This window comes from Tachypleus tridentatus, chromosome 7, assembly GCF_004210375.1.
Source record: "Tachypleus tridentatus isolate NWPU-2018 chromosome 7, ASM421037v1, whole genome shotgun sequence".
Taxonomy (NCBI): Eukaryota; Metazoa; Arthropoda; class Merostomata; order Xiphosura; family Limulidae; genus Tachypleus; species Tachypleus tridentatus.
The window spans coordinates 13,420,513-13,442,275 of NC_134831.1; the positions used below are offsets into that span (position 1 = coordinate 13,420,513).

General features: G+C 34.1%; 2 protein-coding genes across 7 annotated transcripts in view; one reads left to right on the forward strand and one right to left on the reverse strand.

Annotated features, from left to right (window-relative positions):
• LOC143255146 (uronyl 2-sulfotransferase homolog pip-like) overlaps positions 1-5,593 on the forward strand; it is a 33,785-nt gene extending 28,192 nt beyond the window's left edge. For 2 of the 3 annotated variants that reach the window (XM_076510377.1, XM_076510378.1), the window contains 3 exons: positions 3,171-3,277; positions 3,863-4,023; positions 5,142-5,593. In XM_076510377.1, the coding sequence (XP_076366492.1) occupies positions 3,171-3,277; positions 3,863-4,023; positions 5,142-5,512 (639 nt within the window). In that variant the 3' untranslated portion in view covers positions 5,513-5,593. Of the gene's footprint in view, positions 1-830; positions 991-3,170; positions 3,278-3,862; positions 4,024-5,141 lie in introns of all 3 variants that reach the window. The other variant, XM_076510376.1, reaches the window with a different exon arrangement.
• Positions 5,594-18,129: 12,536 nt separating this feature from the next.
• Positions 18,130-21,763, reverse strand: part of Nrx-IV (neurexin-4) — a 74,221-nt gene continuing 70,587 nt past the window's right edge. For all 4 annotated transcript variants that reach the window (XM_076510380.1, XM_076510382.1, XM_076510379.1 and 1 more), the window contains one exon: positions 18,130-21,342. In XM_076510380.1, coding sequence (XP_076366495.1) covers positions 21,152-21,342 — 191 coding nt within the window. In that variant the 3' untranslated portion in view covers positions 18,130-21,151. The remainder of the gene's footprint in view (positions 21,343-21,763) is intronic.

Here is a 21,763-nt window from a genome sequence, read left to right on the forward strand (position 1 = left end):
AGATCTGTGCAAAGCACTTGCAAAATGCCAATTATTTGTGCATCTGTACGTGTTTTATGCTTTGTGATACTGTTCTGTCCTGTTAATAAATCAACTGTAATTCTTTGTTTGTGATTCTTGTATGTTTGAAGTTTCGATACTACCAAACTCAATTATGTCAGAGTACACACTGCCATTTTTACGTTTCGACATATTACCATTACATTCTTACATTGAAAACATCTTGTATTGCCAACGCTTTATTTTAGGGACAAAAGTGTTCTAATTAAGTTGTTGCCATGACAGTATCTAGAGTTGCAAATTGTCGCTATTTATAGGATCTGATGTTGTGCAAGTTAAATTTGATTGGATGTATTAAACGTTTTGATTTTATATTTTCGTTATAGACTCCTGGTGATATACATCTTGGTTCAGTATGCCTAAAATCTTATGCTTATTACTTGATACTGTTACATTCGGAAGAATAGTCCAATTTTTATTCATAAGAGTTGAGTGTTTAAGTCTCGTCATTTTTATTTTATACTGGCATAACGAAGTTGTGGTGAAGAATAGCACAATCCAGACACACACGCATACGTGGTGTATGTGGGAAAAAAAAAACATTTTTAGGGTAGTTTTAAACAAAAGATATTTAGAAGAATAAATTTGAGTGTATTAAAATTTGTATGTCTTAAGTGTTATATCTGAGAATTAAAAACCGTATAGATTTAAGAATAGATTTTAAATTATTCATTCACATTTTATTATGTGTACCATATTACTCATCAAAATAAGAGAAACTTCGAGGCTAGTCAGTATATTTTGAATATTTCTTTTACCACACACTTTAGTTTCAACTATCCTAACCCTGTTTATATTAACTCGATGAGAGACCCTGTGGAGAAGATTATTTCCAGGTTTTACTTCTGGAGAGTCCCTGGTATTCCTGTGTATGAAGAATTAAAATCGGCGGGGAAAGTGAATATCAGTAAAAGAGAGTGGATGAAAAAGGTAAGGAGGTCCATTACCTTATGTGGTTCCCTTTTTTTCTTAAGGATCAATATTTGTTTTTCAAATTTAACGATTGTTTATTCGATTTTGATTTTCTCGTTATTCAAATAGTTTTACCGTTTTTTACACACACACACACACACACACACACACACTTTTGTAATATAAAACACTCGGTTTGTTTGTTTTTTTAATTTCGCGCAAAGCTACCCGAGTGCTATCAAGACCCAAGGAAAAGCGGCTAGTCATCACCGCCAACTCTTAGGCTATTCTTTTACCAAGGAATAGTGGGATTAACCATAATATTATAACGTCCCTACGGCTGAGAGGGCGGGTATGTTTGGTGTGACCGGGATTTGAACCCGTGACCCTCGGATTACGAGGCGAGCGCATTCACCACCTGGCCATGCAGGGCCTGGCTTAGTGTATTCCCACTTACCAGTTATATTCCTTTTTATATTTTTACTGTATGTAAGAGTTATAACTGAATACTCGAAAATGTTACTTCTAGTCTTTTTAAGACATAACCTGGCTTCTGGTAATCGATCGCATCTTTTGTTGTACTGTTTCTGTTACAGGCTGAAAAAGCTTTTAAATTATGATAAACAGCCTTGTGAGTTGTACTTCGTCTGTGAAATTAATAAGTAAAGAGCTTCCTATACTAAGTGAACACCTAGTCACTTAAATCGATGTTTTTACACTGGTGGACCGCGAAAAGCCTTAATATTATATGACAATATTTTTTTAAAAGACGTTGCAAGACAGTGAAAGTATATAATGTTTTTGTTTGTTTGTTTTGAATTTCGTGCAAAGCTACACGAGGACTATCTGCGCTAGCCGTCCTTAATTTAGCAGTATAAGACTTACAGGGAAGGCAACTAGTCATCACCACCCACCGCCAACTCGTGGGCTACTCTTTTACCAACGAATAGCGGGATTGACCGTCACATCTTAACTCCCCATGGCTGAAAGGGCGAGCATCTTTGGTGCGACTGGGATTCGAACCTGCGACCCTCAGATTACGAGTCCGATAACCTTAATCACCTGGCCATGCCGGTCCGTATATAATGTAAACTACATAATAACTCGTAAAATTCTAACTGTAAATTAATGTCATTCTCTCGAACTTAACATAACTTTGAAATAACATTATCATACCTGTTCCACTTTTATGATTTTTCTACATTGGACTGTGCGAAATTTAAGTTTAGGTGGGCTGTGTTACTAAAACTGATCAAATCAGTGCCACTTAAGCAACGTGCACGAATAGAAAATGGTTAACTTCAATATTCTGGACAATATCTTGTATTGGTGGGGGGCTTCGTTTTCTTCAGGGCCTTAGTAATTGACTTGTGATCTGCAGATTGTGGGATCGAAACTCGTCACCGAACATGATCGACCTATTTTAGCCGTGGGGCTTTATAATGTGATGGTCAATCCCATTGTTCATTGCTAAAGAGAAACTCAAGAGTTGGCGGTATTTACCAGTTGTCTTTTCTCTTGTACATCACTTCAAAATTAGGGATGGCGAGCGCAGACTGCCTTGGAGTAGCTTTGCATGAAATTGAATAAACGATCAAACTTTTGCTTCAGTATAATAATGTACAGCGAGTTTGAGTATAAGATTCTTGTATCATCAATGCTGCAACCAGCAGTTGAAGACCCCGTGGCCCATGATCTCCATTGCTCGTGATTTCTTGTCTTGAACTACCTGACTGTAACAGTTGCTGGATGTGATTGACAGGTGAATACAATAATATAATGCGCAGCCATAGTACTATTATATAATTAAAACTTGAAACCATCGGTACTTGTTGAAACTCCATAATTACAGAATATTGTTAGTAATTTAGTGGATGTGCGTTATGTATTCATATGAAGGCCTAACTTGTATAGCAACATTAACTCGGAAATGTGAAAACAACTCGATCTTGTTTGTTTCTCTTAAACTTCATTAACAGTTTTAACTGTGGGAAATGTTTCTTGTAATGAAAAAAAAATAAAGACTAGCATGAATGTTAGTCACAACACAATTCGAATTTCAACAAACCGATGTTGCTATTAGTCAGAAAACGGGGAAAGGTATTTGTTTCGCCGAGTGATTAATTACATTTACAACTGTATCGGTAATTCCATCCTTTCATTCACACAAGTTTACTTATTTGTTCAATTTCACGCAGGATTTCGAAGAGTGTGTCCGCACAGGGGATCCTGAATGTTCATTCATAACTGGTCAGTCTTATGACCTTGCAATTCCTTACTTTTGTGGCCATAAGGAGGAGTGTATGTAAGTGGAAATGTTTTATATAAATATTGTGCAAGAAACGTTTTTAAACTATTTTCGAAAACTATCACTGAATCTGAGTGTAATTGTTGATGTTTTTCACAATATCCCCGGTAACATCTTATAGATTACCTTTAAATGATTTTTAGTTTCGAAACATAAGAATTCTACTTCCTTTTGCAAAAAAAAAAAAAAAAATGTTGGAGAAAACCTAAAAAATTTGCCTAAATCATTTTGGTTTAGACAGCGTAGTGAATCATAGGAAGGGACCATAATATTATTTTGTTCTGTTATTTGAAAGAAATCGCATTCAAAACTAAACTGTTAAGCGAATTTAATACGATTCGTTTATTTTTAAAAACATCTTGATAATATTTCATGAACAAACTATTCAAAAATAAAAGTTCTGCAATGTAATGAAGTTAAGTATATCTTCACTTGTAGTGAAGTCATAAAAACGTAGGTTCAAGACGTCTTAATATGAAATAACTAGAAACCGCTCAGGGTTAATTTTTATCATTTTTATTTCCTCTTGCTTATTGTAGCAACGTACCTAGGAGCTTGTGTATATAATTATTTCCATTTCAGGAGTTTGAACAACAGGGCAGCATTAGAACTCGCTATAACAAATGTCAAGAAATATTACGTCGTGGTTGGAGTTTTAGAAGAAATGAACAAAACATTGGCAGTGTTAGAAGGTTATATTCCACGGTTTTTTAAAGGTGCTCCCAAATTGTACAGCATAAAACGTAAGAGATTCATTACATACCACTTATTTTATTTCCTTAGTAATTATGTAAGGGACTGAAATGCCTCAGTTGTGAATAAATGCAATTAATTGCAAATTAACGCATAATGTATATCTCCGCGGTATAAATTTGTTCTCAGCCCTTGGGGCCTGTTTAAGCCGGAAACAAAAAAAAATTGGCTAAACCTTTTTGCATCGATTCTCTCGTAACGTAACGGAGCTATAAATCCAGTTGTTTTCCTAAACCTATTGAAATTCTACTAATATTACAGCAATATTATCTTCTTTATCATGTCATATATTTCTTATATAAACTTCATCGAAGAATCCCCTGACGACAAGAAAGTAAAAGCAAAATCAAAAAAAAAAAAAAAAGGAAAGCCACACAGCCGTTAGATAAACCTGATGTTGCATTATGAATTCTGTATATGTTGAAAGATTAACATACCTATTCATCCCCAAAAAAACAACAAAATTGTAAATTGTCATTTATTTGCATGGGGAAGAAAAATGAAAAAGCAAATGAACAAGAAAATAGAGAGAAACGATCTTAGTGTGCACTTTTCCGTAAAAATGTAGTCAAAATTGCAATTTTCAAACAGTCATAAAATTTTAAGTATGTATGCCTTAAAAAAAACTTCAAATATTTTTGATATACTATTTTATTACTAAATGCCCTATGTAAATGTTCAAATTCTTCAGTTAACGTTCCGCAGAAATCGGCAAATATGTCGGAAAATTTTGCCACCCAGAGGTATGCATTACATGTTAAAATTGTGTAAAACTTTAAATAATCGAATAGTTCGTTGTTTTAGTAACGGAGACGAGAGCAAAATTATACGAGGCGTAATTTGTCTTACCTAAAGTAGTTCTCTATATTTCCATAGTGCTGTAAAAAAAAACAATTAATTTTGTATCGTTTGTATATATGTGTATGTGTGTGTGTGTATATATATGTCGTGAAATTATATCGGTAAATTACTGTTTTAAGTTTTTAAATATAAGCAAAATAATACGCATAACTTCTTAGGTTTGATTTTATTGAAGTATTCTACCAGTTTACTTTTTACACGTATAAACGACTGAAATATTTACATAATACTGTGTTTTAACTCGCAGCAAAAGTACAGAACCAGAATTTTAGGAAAAAGAAAGTCTCTGAAGAAATAAAGAAAATCTTGAAAAAAAATCTTACAATGGAATATGAATTTTACAAATTCATATGCAAACGGCTTTACGATCAATACAAACTGTTGAAACCCGATCTACTTGACCGATGTGGAACTTTGTGGAGGCTAACCCTAAAAGGTGGAAGAAAACTCCAAAAATCCGGTTTTAGTTGTAAATTTTCAAGTTCACAATTTCAATACACAGTTTCAATACATTTTGCTAAAATTACCCGTTTGTCATGTTTATGCGTGAATGAATTACTTTTGTCTGAAAGATGTTACTTTGAAGCATTAGATGAACAAATGTTGATTCAACATTAGTTGTCTTTTGATTTTAGTATGCAAGTATATACATATACAAGTTGTAATACTTGTGAAGTGTCTGAAATGATATTTTGGAAATACGTGTAGCAGTGTTTTTCTTCTTGAAACACTAATATCACTTAACTAATATTTTACCATTCACATAACAGGACCCTGATTTTCATTTTAGGGGTACCTGTTTTTAAAAGCGTTCACACACACACACACACACGCGCGCGCACGCACGCACGCTCCGAAAGGTTGGATGCGGAAGGAACAAATATTGTACATTGTAAAAGAAGGGTGTGCATCCGACCCTCTCACCTCCTGAGAAACCAAAGACTTTGCAATGTTAAAATCTAAGGCCAGTTCCTGATACCTTCCAGTGACCTTTGTTAGTCTTTGTATCCGCTTGCAAGTTAGCAATAACAATTAATTTGCAATGGCCGATAATTTCCGTTACTACAGAAAATTTCTTTACTTTTATTTACGCAACTGACGTTTAGAATCGGGGTCATGAAAATGACTCGTGGAACCAACTTCTATCAAGAACTGTTGTCTAAATGGTCCAGAGGGAACAATAGTATGTTTGATAGTCTTATCAATGAAAAGTTTCTTCAAAGATCTGGATTTTTAGTTTATCATATTTTGAAAGAAATTATCCTTTGACGAGTCTTTGTGTAGGTATCAGCACACTTTTCTTCGTAGAAATACATTACAGTGACTTGTGTACCCGTGTGAAAGCTGTATTTTTTTTTTAATATTTTACGTTTTCATTGCTTCTTGGAAAATTCAGCCATAACAACAAATACAAATAACTGAAATGGACCAGCCCTGTAGGAAATGTAACTTGATTTTGACACTCCAGTATTTTATAATCCTTTGAAATTTCAGTTTGTATTATTTGTAAATATCTAAGGTTATCGAGCTGTCAGCTTGTCAGAGGAATTTATCTCTCTGCAATATTTAAATAACATAAACCCAAATTCAAGATGTACGATACAACTACAGCTTCAAGAAGTTACTGTGTATATAAATTTTGATAACTTATATTTGTATAAACTTCATTATTGTGTAAAACTCTGTAAATAAATTTAAAATAAAATAATAATCAGAAGATACGAGTGATTAAAAAATAATTTAATCTCCTAAAGCTCCGACTACCAAAACTGTTTGAATATCAAATAGTCTCCTAAAACTTAAGTATCAAAATGCGTATTAAATAAAATGACATAAATATGCCTTTTTAAAATTCGTTATTTTATATACTTAACCACCTGGCCATGCTGAGCTGTCTAATTCTGTCCAACTGAAAACATAAAAGACAAGCTTCTTCACGGTTGTTTAAAGCACTCGACTCGTAATCTGAGGGTCGCAGGTTCGAATCCCAGTAACATCTAACATGCTCACCCTTTCAGCCGTTGGTAAAAGAGCAGCCCAAGAGTCTGTGGTGGGTGGTGATGACTAGCTGCCTTCCCTTTAGTCTTACACTGCTAAATTAAGGCCGGCTTGTGCAGATAGTCCTTGAGTAGCTTTGCGCGAAATTCAAAACAAACTAAACCAGAATTACGCTTTAAAGTTGATCTTCCGTAAAATAGTCATTTTCGTTTTTATTTACCTTCGTTTTCGGAAGTTAACAGCCAAGTATTAACGATACATAGATGATACATTTTTGTTATACTTCACAATAAATATGAATATTAATCCAATTGTTTGTCAGATATAGATAAATTGAAATAGAACATTGTTGCTTGAACGATAAAAATTATGAGTGGCCATTTTATTGTAGTTAAATTTAAAATGTCGAAGAAGTAAAGAACTAATGATGAAAGAAAGAGTAATTATGCAGACGAATAAACAGTTTCTTAGAATCGTTACGAAATGCGAGAAAATGTTCATACATGTATGAGATATTCAGGCATGTTGTGTGCTTTTTAATGGTGTAGCGTATTTAGAAATTTTTTTTGTTATATGGTTTCTCCTGTAATAGCAACAGCATGTGCTTCAGAAAGTTGTTAGATTTATTTTGTTCTAGTTGTTTAGTTCTTTGTAGTAGGTGGCGTCTCTTCTATCTGAAAAGGTATTACAGTAATATATATAGGTTCCAGGTTAGCAGAGCTGGTACTGGAATATCCTTTACTGGTAGATTATGATGCTGACTGAATATTGCATCCGACTAACGCCGTGACAGAACAAGTCATAAGAAAACCCTATCAACTGAACAACAAAAGTGAGTTTACATGTTGAACTCCGCCACTTCTTCTTTAGGCGGTTCTACTACGAGATTGCCGGGAGAAGGCTATCTCTTACGTAAGTTGTGCTTAGTTCTACTGAGAAGAATTTTGATGGAGAAAGCTATGGAACTAAGCACAACATATTGGAAGCAACAGCCTTTTTGTCTGTTGTAACAGATTCACTGTTTTACATTTATTTTAATATTTACGTTTGTTTCAGTTTGTGTTGCATATATTGTTAAATGTGTATTGCACAAGTCCTGCCTGTTCTCTGAATTTGTAGAAGATACTCGAATGTAAGAATGAACAATGTTTTACGAAAACACTAACATATCGTCGAATATTGTTGAACATTCGAGAATTTCTCCTTAAATTATATAGACCGATGTGCCGAGAGGCAGTAACAGAATATATTATTTGGTCAATACAGTCGGTATACTACAAGCTTCGAAGTCATAATTGTGGTAAACGCTTATTAATCGGGAAAATTACAGAAATTGACCAGGAACGTGTATAGATTTCAAACATTACAACCCGTTTTTAACTTCAGTAAATTAACTTCGGACGTTAATGTTTATACGAGGCATTAAATATCTTTGTCATTAAAAAGTCACCTTATAAGCAGTGTGAGGCTAGTCAAGAAAAAGACAGTTAGCTAGCTTAAGCGAGGTGTAACAATATCAACTCGGAATTCATATGTGCGTCGTGGACCTAGACCGTTGATAAAATATTCAGTTCTAGACTAGATAGAAAACTCAATATAGTTTGAAAATTTGTAAAACTCTTATTTATTTATATATTAAAATTTCCGGCTATTTGAAATTTTAATACGTGACGTACCTAACATAAATCGGAGACTCGTCCGAGATAAACTATAATACATAACACTGTTTAATAATAAATATTTTGTTTTACTTTCATCAGCTGCGTTCAGTCTCTCTATTACACATGCCCACCAAGAATACTGTTGTATACAGAGAGTAATCTTCATATCTACTACAATAATCTTTTGTTATTGCGAGGTAGCCGTGTGGTACTTGTCTAGAAATCGATTTTATTTGAATATATCACGTGCAGGCAGTATTTTAGGAAAGTTGTTGAGATAAAATCTTATTTTTCAATAGTTTTTGCATCCTTGCAACATATACATATGTTATATGCGCATATCTCTTAGAATAAAGCGCTACAACTGTAAATTATTTCACACGTTGAGTGGTGTTTTCAAACTGGCTTATCTCTAATTGTTCGCGTTTAGATCTCCTTTTGTTTTAGTATTAAGCGTTAAAATTTATAGGCTGTTTACATCATGTACATAATGTTTTTCAGATTTTTCGTAGCTATTCGGGACACAGGCGTAAAATCTCCGATTTTCTTTGTTCAGTTCTCGAAAATGTTTCATGATCGGAATTGGTTAACTTAGTTTTGACTGAATACACATGGTCAATAACTCACTCTTAACTTTAACCTAAATGTTAATGAAATAAAGCGAGTAAAATTAAAAGTATTTTTCCTCTCTCAAAAACATTACATTTAGAAGAAATGTATAAATAAATAAAGCAACAAATTCGTTGTTGTTGTAGTAGAATAGGTTATTTCTGTTTCACTTTAAAAGAAGGAAAATTAATCCATATAACGCTGAGCGATTTCTTGCAACAGTCTAATTTTAGACTCAAGTAATCAGAACAGCTGTGTGTCAGTCTTTCCTAGAAATTCTGTACACCATCAGTTGATCGATCAGGTCACCGAAGTAAGACAAATAGCACTTATGTCAAGCAAACCAACAATTAGGCTTCACATTATCACTTTGTGACTGAATGTTTGAACATTTTAATGCAATTTACTAACTCAGCCACTGGAAGTGAGGGGTAAGGGGTAAGTTTCATGGTTCATAACGCTCTTAAAATCCGGGTTTCGATACTCGCGTGGTGAGCACAGCCTATCGTGTTGCTTTCCGCTTAATAACCTAATTTATTTATATTCCCATGTTTGTATGAACCTGGCGGTGGCCATTTTACTTTCTCCCCTCCCCACTTCTACTGCCTTAATATTAACGATTCCCGTAAAGCTGCCTCCCCTGGGACAGTGGTAAGTCTTCGGATTTACAACGCTAAATCAGGGGTTCGATTCCCTTCGATGGGCACAGCAGATAGTCCGATGTGGTGGGTTTGCTATAAGTAACACACACACACACACACACACACAGTGAAACTAGTGAAAGACATACCGAGCGTGGTACTGTTGCTAGTGGAACCCGGTGCATGTGTGCGCGCATATACAGAATAACAAACAGTATTTCTCTGGTGGCATTCCAGTACTTGTACACGCGTATAGCGAAAGGTTGTGTTTCGAATTTGTTGCTTTATTTATTTATACATTTCTTCTAAATGTAATGTTTTTGAGAGAGGAAAAATACTTTTAATTTTACTCGCTTTATTTCATTAACATTTAGGTTAAAGTTAAGAGTGAGTTATTGACCATGTGTATTGGTTAGAGTGAGTTATTGACTCAAGTAATCAGAACAGCTGTGTGTCAGTCTTTCCTAGAAATTCTGTACACCATCAGTTGATCGATCAGGTCACCGAAGTAAGACAAATAGCACTTATGTCAAGCAAACCAACAATTAGGCTTCACATTATCACTTTGTGACTGAATGTTTGAACATTTTAATGCAATTTACTAACTCAGCCACTGGAAGTGAGGGGTAAGGGGTAAGTTTCATGGTTCATAACGCTCTTAAAATCCGGGTTTCGATACTCGCGTGGTGAGCACAGCCTATCGTGTTGCTTTCCGCTTAATAACCTAATTTATTTATATTCCCATGTTTGTATGAACCTGGCGGTGGCCATTTTACTTTCTCCCCTCCCCACTTCTACTGCCTTAATATTAACGATTCCCGTAAAGCTGCCTCCCCTGGGACAGTGGTAAGTCTTCGGATTTACAACGCTAAATCAGGGGTTCGATTCCCTTCGATGGGCACAGCAGATAGTCCGATGTGGTGGGTTTGCTATAAGTAACACACACACACACACACACACACACACACACACACACAGTGAAACTAGTGAAAGACATACCGAGCGTGGTACTGTTGCTAGTGGAACCCGGTGCATGTGTGCGCGCATATACAGAATAACAAACAGTATTTCTCTGGTGGCATTCCAGTACTTGTACACGCGTATAGCGAAAGGTTGTGTTTCGTATAAGGAGTTTTTCTTATAGCAAAGCCACATCGGGCTATCTGCTCAGCCCACCGAGGGGAATCGAATACCTGATTTTAGCGTTATAAATCCCGATGCATATCGCTGTACTAGCGGGGGTCTCGTCGACCCTTATACTGAACAGAATCCTCAGACGAAATAGGAGCTATAAGCAGCATCCATCACCAGTTCATGGGCTTCTTTCATGGAATAATATAACCTGACTGTCACTTTTATAACGCATCATGGCCATAAAGTGCGGGGCACCTTCCCTGTAGTCTATCACTTGAAAATTAGAGATGACTAACGCAATTAACCCTCCAGTAGCTGTGCGCAAAAATTCTACAAATAAACGATTTTTGTGAGGGCGAGTCGCGAATCGTACATGGAATATAAGAAATAAAACGATCAAAGAATACATCTTTTTCAAGACTGAAAGAGGGGTGAGTGGGTGTGAAATTATTACTGTACAAGGACGGGAGATACTCTTCATGGAGTGAATGTTCGTGTCTTTCTATGTCATGCTCGAACTAGGTTAAATTCGCGGTAGATTTCCCTTCACAGGTTCACGCCTGGTATCTAACATTCTAGTAATACGATCGTCGCATAAATAGGTAAGATTTCTCTTTAGAAGCTCTCCGGCGGTACAGCGGCATATTCACGGGCTTAAGACACCAAAACCGGATTTCAACACCCTTTCTAGGGAGAGCACAGATAGTCCTTTGTGTAGCTTTGTGCCTAACTACAAACAAAATCACGATAGACTGCTTGTTTTCTAATACTGTCACAATACAACAGTGTATTTCCATCGCTAGCCTGTCTGATTTTAAATTGTGAAGATAGAGAGAGAGAAAAGGACTCTAGCCCATAAAACCCGCCCCCAACTCTTAAACTCCTCTTATCTGATTAAATAGAAATACTTGACTGCCATCCTTGTTGCACCACGATCACAAAATACCAAACACAACTTGTTTTCTGCTCGTATTGTAACCATTCGAATGTTAACAGGCCCGGCATATCCAGGTGGTTAAGGCACTCGAGTCGTAATCTGAGGGTCGCGGGTTCGAATCCCCGTCGCACCAAACAAGCTCGCCCTTTCAGCCGTGGGCGCGTTATACTGTGACAGTCAATCCCACTATTCGTTGGTAAAAGAGTTGGCTGTGGGTGGTGATGACTAGATGCCCTCCCTCTAGTCTTACACCCTTAAATTAGGGACGACAAGCGCAGATAGCCCTCGTGTAGCTTAGTGCGAAATTCAAAACAAACTAAACCGAATATTAACCATTGAACAAAGCAGCAAAAAAAAAGTAATATTACACAGAAAAATAACAGCTCAATACGTACACAAATATAACGAGAAAAACAATACCACGCTCCCAGAAATAAGGGCTAACACACATGACAAAACAAGCCAATTTACAACCATAATCAAAAACACCATCACATAATTTATAATAGAGTACACTAAAGCAAACCAAACAACCAACTACATTGATATATTAACATCTTGAAGAAAACATATTGCACCCCGTATACCATACAAAACTTGCAGGATACCTACTGACAATATAAAGTTCACAGTGGTTATATATCAACATCCAAGGCGCGATAGCTTCCAAGAAACACGAGATCGAAGACGTTATACTAGGAACTGACTCCCCATTATAATAATAATAATAAGCGAAACTTTAATATACAACAACAAATTTAAGATGCCAAACTACATAACAATAAGGAAAGGCAGAATAAACAAAAATGATGAAATAGAGGCATAATGATGCTACATAAAAAGATCAGTCACAGAAATCAGTATGAGCAGTAACAACGAACATCTTACTGTGGATATTCTGCTAATAAATAGAACAAAAGTGACAACAGCAGGAATATACTGTTCACCACATAAGCAAATAGACTTAGCTTTACTCAACAACATCTTTTCCCATGCAAGTAAAGAAAGGAGGAAGAAATCAAAGCGCACCTGACCCTGCAGGGTACATACGATTACCCAAATCCCGAGAGAGAGAGAGAACTACTGAACCACCTTCGGCTCGTTTACTGTATAAACACCGTACATATAATGGTGTATTTTTATAACAACGATCTGTTGAGTTTTGTTGTTATGGTAACAATAACTAGACTTATTAAAGTTTTGTGTTGCATTGATCTGTGGAGAAGCGTTTTAAGATACAGGGTGGCCCGTAAGTCCCTACTCATCCATATATTTTGTGTATCTGTGCTGTCTCTCATTCTCGCTGCATAATATTATGCGACGCCATGTTCTGCGAGACATTTTAGTGTAAATGGGCTTGTATCGGCCATATTTCTCTGAAGAAAAGAAACTCGTTTATAATACATGCGTAATTGAATACAACATAATAACATATTGATTGGTAGGGACTTACGGGCCACCCTGTACAAAAAACGTAAGTTACTCGTAGCCAAGAGGTGATGGAAGTCTAAGATAACACCAATATTTTGAAAGGTCTTAAACGATCCAATAAATTACGATTTTTAAACAGTTCTTGAAGAAGGAAAAAAAGAGTTTACTTGTACTCTACCACGCAACCCAGAAGGGAAGATTACACCTATTGTTAAGAAATTACCACCACGTTTTGTTTGGTTTATGTGTAACGCACACACACAAGAAAGGCAAAGGAAAGTTTCTATAGGCATTAATAAGTTAGCGATTTTATTTGTTTTAGTAGTAAATATCTGACATTCTAAAGCAGTACTAGATGTTCTAAGTGTAGTACATATATAACTTGAGATTAAGAGAGAGTGCTGATAAAAGCTGTGATGCGAAAGACCCACAGAACAAAAACCTGGGGAAACATGTATACCCATGGTAAACTGTTGAGTCAAATGTTAATATCATTGTTAGGTTAAATTAATACCAGCTATTATGAGACTAGGTAATCTGCTCTAAATTGCGGCTGTGAAAGGATAAGCAGTTAGGTAAAATGAAAAGAAATAATGTACCTGTTTTAGGTCACGTGGTGTTGCTGTCAAAGATCACTAGATTAAGCCCAAGGACTGAATCATACGTGGATTCATGACGCAAGCAAAAGTTTAATTTTTTTGGAACTAGCACTGAAAAATACCACCAGACTAGTGATACATCGTTTAATATTAACATAGGTTTCAAGTCCTTATCTACGCTAAAAGACGCAAGTCACTTGGACCTCGTATTTATTGCACCTCCTAAATACTCTAATATAACTATATAGCTGTGAGAAATTCGCAAAGAATAATTAATAGAAGTAGATAAATAGCCGCTCTTACATGTATATTATTATTGTTTTAGCGTAAAAGTACACTATGGGCTATCAGCCCTCTATCTCCGGTCAGGAAGCGACCCGAATTTTAAGGTAACAAATCTTTAAAATCTACCAGTGTCCTATTCTATGTAAGAAAACTAAATACGTTTTTTTTATTAACAAAATAATTGGCCATTTCGCTTACAAAGTTCGCATTTTTAAGTGTTTAAAGATTGAAAATGTATTACTTGAAAATAATTCTGTTAAAGTAAATATCTGATATTTAAATCAGAAAAGTTCTAAGAACTATTTAAGGTTAAACACAAATGGTATCTTCTATATGGAATAATAAGTGCAACAATGTTGCAGAAAGTAAGTTCTTAGGCCAAAGTCTGGACTCCATAATCATTGAAGAATTCTTTCGAATATCCAAATCTCTTACTAAATCATTACGTTCACCTTGTGTGAAAAGTTGTTCACCAGAGGTTTCGCGTTGAAACAAATATCACCAATTCTATTGATATCAAATACAGAACCCTATGAAATTGTATCAAGACTCGAATAGATTGGTACAGGTACGACAGGTCTTACACTGAAGGCTCTTATAAGAAATTTCTTTTATATTTTGAGGGTTTGTAGCCTTGCACTTTACATAGGCGAAAATAGTAGTCATCTCCATGGTTTCTGGGCTCATGTCAGACCACTGTAATTCCAAAAGGTAAAGACTCTTTCGTATCTTTAGACATGGACTATTCTTTGACACAAACAATGTCAACTTTATGCAGAACCCATGATTTGTTGTGGTCGCTAAGTTTTATTATAAATTACGCTATACGTTTTTGTTGTTTCTTTTTTGACGAGTTCTGAAAATAAGTCATTGTTTTGTCTATTGTTTCTTTAGAATAAATTTACTACAAATATTAAAGAATATGATTGGGTCATTTACACAACCTCTTGTTGCTGTAGCATAAAATAAATAACATTGAAAAGAAATAAATAATATCAAAGCATATGCACAAACAAATACTATATAGAAATGACATATCACATGACCTATTAACCGTTTATATACTAGAGATGTGTTTATCGTGAGTTTTAGAACTCACGATAGGATTCTCACGTCGCAATTGGTCCAGAGAAATTTATAGCCAGTGGTTATCAACATTTGAAACATAATTACAATGTCACCATATTTCAATGAAAATGATTCACTTACATAAAAGTATGTATGACGTTTTCTGAAAAATCTGCACGTGATGGAGAAAATAATTTGGTTTTCAGATTCAGTATACAGGTATTACTGTAAAACATGTAAAAATTTGAAGACAATAAAAGCATCCCAAACTGGTGTTATCTCCGTAATATTTCTGAAATGGGTGTTTTGTGGATATTTAAACTTATTCCTTGACATTAGTGTAGTCGAATATAACATTATCAAACATAATCGAACATCAACAATCACGGGTATATTAAGATTTTACAACATGTAAAAATACTTCATTATCTGAGTTCTATGCGTACAGTATTAAGTATATAGTCACTGTAAAGAATATCGTTTGTGATCAGTTAGTATCGATTAAGCTGATGTAAAAATGTTTGTGTTTTCTATTTCATGATCTTCTGTAAAGATGAATTTAGCCTTTACATTGGTCTGAACGGTATCTTTTGCATATGCTCGAGAACAGCCCTGACACACTAACAGACCTTTATCCCAATATTATGCACGAATTACCTCCCTCTCAAGATCTACCAAAATACTAGTTTTTATGCTTTTACAATGTGTGTGTTGCAAAACTACTGCACAACGCAGTTATAAGCTACTTTTGAATTAGAAGAATCCGCTCTCTTCCACAAACTAAATCTGGAATAGTTTTGTTGGTATTGTACTAAAACCATGACACGAAAGTCGCACCAACTGATAATGATCATAATCAACCAGAATCCAGACGTGTGATCTCCAAATGGAAACTAATAGTCCAAGCATAACTTTACGTTAAATCACATGTCAACTTGCAGTCGCGGGATCAAACCCTGTCAAGCTTTATCTTTCACCAGTTATGGGGATCCATCCCACTATTCGTTGGTAAAGGAAAAAAAATAAAAGTTAAGTATCCCAAGAGCTGACGGTGGGAGGTGTCGCCTTCTCTCTAGTTCATCACTTCAAAATGAGGTACGGCTAGTCCAGATAATCCTCAAGTAATTTTGCAAGAAATTCAAAATAAACGACGACTCGTGTTGAACCACGTATGTTTATGCGTTAAGCCGGTTAAAAAATTCAAACTAAAACTGCCTTAATTTTAAATAAGAAAATAAATATTAAATTTCTGCCCAACGAAGAAAACGTTTGCCATTTCTGTTCTCGAGAAGAGAAACACTTAATATGGTTTGCTGCAAATTATTAGGTCGCCTGGGGAGTAGCTGTAGGGCGAATTCCCCTCGGTGAATACAATAGATGGCCCAAAATGGCTTTGTTCTAACAAAAAAAAAACATCACAAGAGGGATAATAGGGGTGGAGAGAATTACCTCTCAGCACTTCTATTACAGGAATGTCTCACGTAAACTGTTTACAATCTAATACATAAAACTTTTCAACAGACAATAAAAAAATAAATGTGGCGATAAAAAAAAACACCACCACTGATAAAATGTAGCGAACTGAAATCCCCTCTTCGCACTTTTTTTTTTCTTCCACTGAAAATAGATAATTGAAAATGAGCTGTTGTTTTATACAGAGGCGTTGGTTACTAGGCACCAGTGTATGAGGTTCTTAGATTCTAGTTGGCAGCCATCCCCCGATTCCTCAGTTGTCTTGAGAAATTGGAATAGAAAAAAACATGACCAATATTGTACTGAAAACTTCCGCGCCTGTTGGTTTTGTCCTCGAACAGAAACGTCGACGGAAGCGGGAATTTTCGACGTTTCGGTGTACTGATCATTGGAAAGATCAGCAAAACAAAAAGATTCGACGAGGAAGGTAGTATCGGAATGAAAAGGGAAGATTTGTCCATATAAAATAAACACGTTTGATAATAACAGATTTATTATAAAATTATTTTTAAATGAATTGAATAAAAATGCCTATACAGCTTATTTACAGCAAATAATGATGCGATGGCTACAACGAGAGCATACAAAAATGAGTCTGAAGCTTCCGCTGCAATTTTAACATTCCAAACAATTCAAACATTAGAAAATTTGGTTTCTTTCTGCACACTCTTCTAACCTTGATATAGGATTACATGAAAAAGAAATTACAAGTTTAGCACTCCACTCAATGCAGCAGTTTAACCACCAGATTTTAAAAGATGCATCCAGCTGGAAGTAATTTATTTTTCTATTTCTCCACACACACACAAAAATAATTAAATTCATTGAAGACTCCAGTGGTCAGAAAGACAATGGCCACTCAACTGTATAATGTTTACAGACTTGTGGAAAAGAGTGTTAAATAGCTTGTGAGGTCCTAAAATAAAACTCAACCGAATAATTTGTGTTATGTTTAATATATTAACTCTCATAAACGAATTGTTATTTATGTTTATTTCATATATTAACAAAGACATATTCTATAATGTTACAAAACTATCTTCTGTTAAGTCAACGGAAGGATTGAACCAAGTGATATCAAAAATGATCCTTAAATTATTTTCCAACTACATACAATTATAAATAGGTTTTAAAAAAATTTAAAAAAAATCCTTTGATAAATTTAATTCATCTACTACTTAAGCAGTTAAAAACAAATGTATAAAAATGGAATGTCTGGTTAAACTCTTGCAAATCACAGAAGGAAAGTTACCAGCAACTCGATCATTATAAAAGCATCAAATAAAAAAAAAAAAAAAAAATCATTTGTAAATAGCTGAAATAATACTAATTTATAAACACAGATTTAAGTGTTCTGGCATTCATTTGTTAATTTAATACAACAAACTTAATGCAAACCTTTCACAAAATACATTGTTTTATAAGAAACCCAATAATCACCAGTTTACACTATAAATAAACACAACTGTTAAAATTATTTCACAAAAATAATGTATCACACACACAAATCACAAATACAACTGATCTCAAGTAAATTGGGTGCAACACAAATGTTTCTTAAATCATGACTAAATAGAGAACAGAGAACATGTGTTTAATTTGTGACTATGCTGCATAGTGATAATAATAACACAAGGACAGAGACTTTTAATACTACAACTCATTATACAAGACCTGCTGCTGTAGTCTTCTGGAAATAGAACCCATTTTGATACTTTTATTTTTCTTAATATTTCTCGATTTAAAAAAGGTATGCATACGAGTTTTCCTCTTAAAAACAAAACTTATAATTAACTTCAAACTGTACATGCTATTTCTGATTATCGGAGCTAGGATGATCAACTAATGGCAGATTTAAAACTTGCACAGCTCCATACATCTGTCACTTTAGAACAAAATATTTCTAGCTGTTCAACAACCTTCAGATTTGATTTAACAAGAAAAAAAGAAACTTTAAACTAACAAATGTGATGTAGAATTAACATCAAAACTCTGAAAACATTGTTGAATAAAGCAACAGTAAGCAGATATGAAAGTAAATGAACATACCTCAAACAAACATGAGAAAGTTAAAAAGAAATATCAACACAAACAAAAACAGTTTCAAAAATTTATGAAATAGTAAACAAATATTTCCAATTTACTTCTTACTTTATTATTACTATTATTACTCTTATCTATGTTTATCTAGCACATCCATTTTAGACAAGTTCTATTTTGCTTTTTTTTTTTTTAACAAGCCTCTTCAATTGCAAATGTAGTTAAAGAACAGCTGTTTTTTCCTCTAAAAAATTTAGAAGTATTGCAGTAATTTTTAAAAAGAATCAGTACCTTTGGTCATCTGTCATAAGAAGGACATGATCCTCCAACTATTAACAGTTCAATGTAATGACATTTTAAAACATTACATGTGTAACATATTACTAACTGGTTGCAACTTATAAATGTAACCATATCATCAACATTTATGTCTGACAACAACTTAAGTTCTATGCCAGAACTCTTATTACAGAATATGATTTGTTGAATTCATGGCATGATATATGGTTCAAAATAAAAATCATGATCGAATGACATCAAACTGGAACAATGATGTATTTTTTTCTCAACCCTATAAATTATTTGCAAGTATAAAAACATTATCTACAGAGAAAAATACTAATAGCAAGAAGTCGCGTATAATGATAAAACATGCTTGAAATGTAGCTTTAAGCTTTATTGTAAGAATACTTATCACAGGGGAATAGTTGCACATGCAGCCTAATTTAAAACAAATTCTTTAAGATAAAACAAGAGGTAGAGTTATCTTTAATTAAGGTACAGTGAAAGACAAACTCACAGTTCTCTTTACTGATACATCTGTAGTTTAAAATTTCTTTTTAATGTACTAGCATACAGGCCATTTTAAAATGTCTTAGCTGCATAGCAGGAATTACAAATAATTGAACTGGCCTCTTTATTTTTTTCTTTTAGGCTTCACGAAAAAAGGTGATCATATGTACGTATACCTTCACAACTTTCAAACGAATGGGCCTTCTCATGACAGACATATGGTAATGAAAATACCAACATAATTACTTCAGAGAGATTGTAATTTATAAATTATGTTGTTTGTTTGTTTTTTAAACTTGTATCGTATCTTACCAAAAAAAACTAAAAGGCAGATAGTAAAACTATACCACAACAATACAAATATCAAGTTTTAAAGATATCTAAAACATCAATACATTTTATAAATTCAATTTCAAGTTATTTCAAACGAGACTTCTTTTGTAAAGATTCCAATGGCATTTTTCTTATTTTCCTATGCTGGTTTTTCAAAAGAACAACAAAATAAAGTAAATCATACTATAATCAAAGATCAAAGGAAGCTCAAACCTAGCTAATCACACCATTACTGACAAAAATATATTTCATCATTTCCCTAGAATCACATTAATCTATTCTCATCCTATAATTAATCAACTGAAACTAAGAAGTAACAACTTGTACAAAAAATGGACAAAAAGCAACATCAACAGAAACTTAACTTCTTGGAAACAACATTATTATTGAAATGAATGCATAGAAGGCTCAGAAGAGTTACTGAACGGATTCTGTTTTAGGGTAGTAAAATTCCCCCCAAAATCTTACAAATATAAAACACCTTAATAAATTAACTCCATCCAAAGAAATTTGTTGTTCTGAGATTCTACAAAATAGAAATCTAAGTGCATACAAGTAACAGCACATCAACTACTCTCCATTTACAAGTTATGTATGATTTTATAATTTGGTTTATAACATTTTTACAGAAAATTAGAATATAAAGTATAAGAGATGATTACATAAGAAGTCAATGCAAAGCAATCTTCGAGTGCAAAAAGTACTATTTTCATACTTAATACTGATAAAACTAAAATGAGATTCATCATATTAGTTCCAATCCAACTTACATTAAATACGAATAATGCTGTAATATCTACTGTGAGAGAAAATATATCAGACAATGAACTTCTAAGTGTCTTCAGAGCTGGCCAAATACATTGTCTCAATTACAGTCTACAAATTGTTTTTCAACAAGTAGAACAATACATTCAAATACATCAGTAATAAAGAATAAGAACTGCCAGGTATTTCAGACTAACCCTTAAAACACTATTCACTACAACAATTTTTTTGAAGTTTTTTAAATATAAAACACTTGGATGCAAATACCCAGCAGCAATTCCTGGAGTTATGTCACAATCAAATGTATGTTTTAGTTTTATGTTACTCATGGATTCTTGCCTTTCAGTGAAAACAAAAAACATTTACATTATAAATGGTTAGAAAAAAACAGAAAATGGAATGTCAGATCTTATTTTTAATATAAAATAAACTGCTAGTTTTCTTTTGAACCTAAAAATGCTGAGCATGATTTAATAGTCTTTTCTATACACTTATATGAACCATTCTTTCTTCCTAGATACATCAGGTCCAGTTTTACTCTGAATTACAGCTGTGTCAGCATCTGGAGCATCTTTGGCACCTTTATCTTCATGAGTCTTGTACTCTCCTTTATGACGAGACATGAAGCGGCCAATCAGGATAGCCATCAAGATTAGAGCCACAAAAATGATAGCCAATACCACTAAAACATGAAAAAAAAAAATTACATTTTCAAAAGGCTTTGGGAACTTCAATTCATTTTTCACCAACAGAAGATATAAACAGTTGTTTGTTTGTTTGATCACTTAAACAACTACTTATACACAAGTTAAACAAGACAGGTCAGAAACCCTCATGGTTTAAGCAAAGTTGTTCACAAAATTGGTTGCCTTTGATTCTGTACATAATTCAATCAGCTGAATCGGCTGCCTGATGTATTTACTTGTAACCAACAACAAGATTAACTGCCATGCTTATAAAGTACTTGCATCTGAAAACAAGTAGCACCTCTTCTCCTAGTGTGATTAGTTTCATATAATGGACACACAAACAAAAATTAAATCATTGCCTGGCAAAATCAACATGCATCTTTCCAGAAAACATACACTTTTGTGCAAATCTGA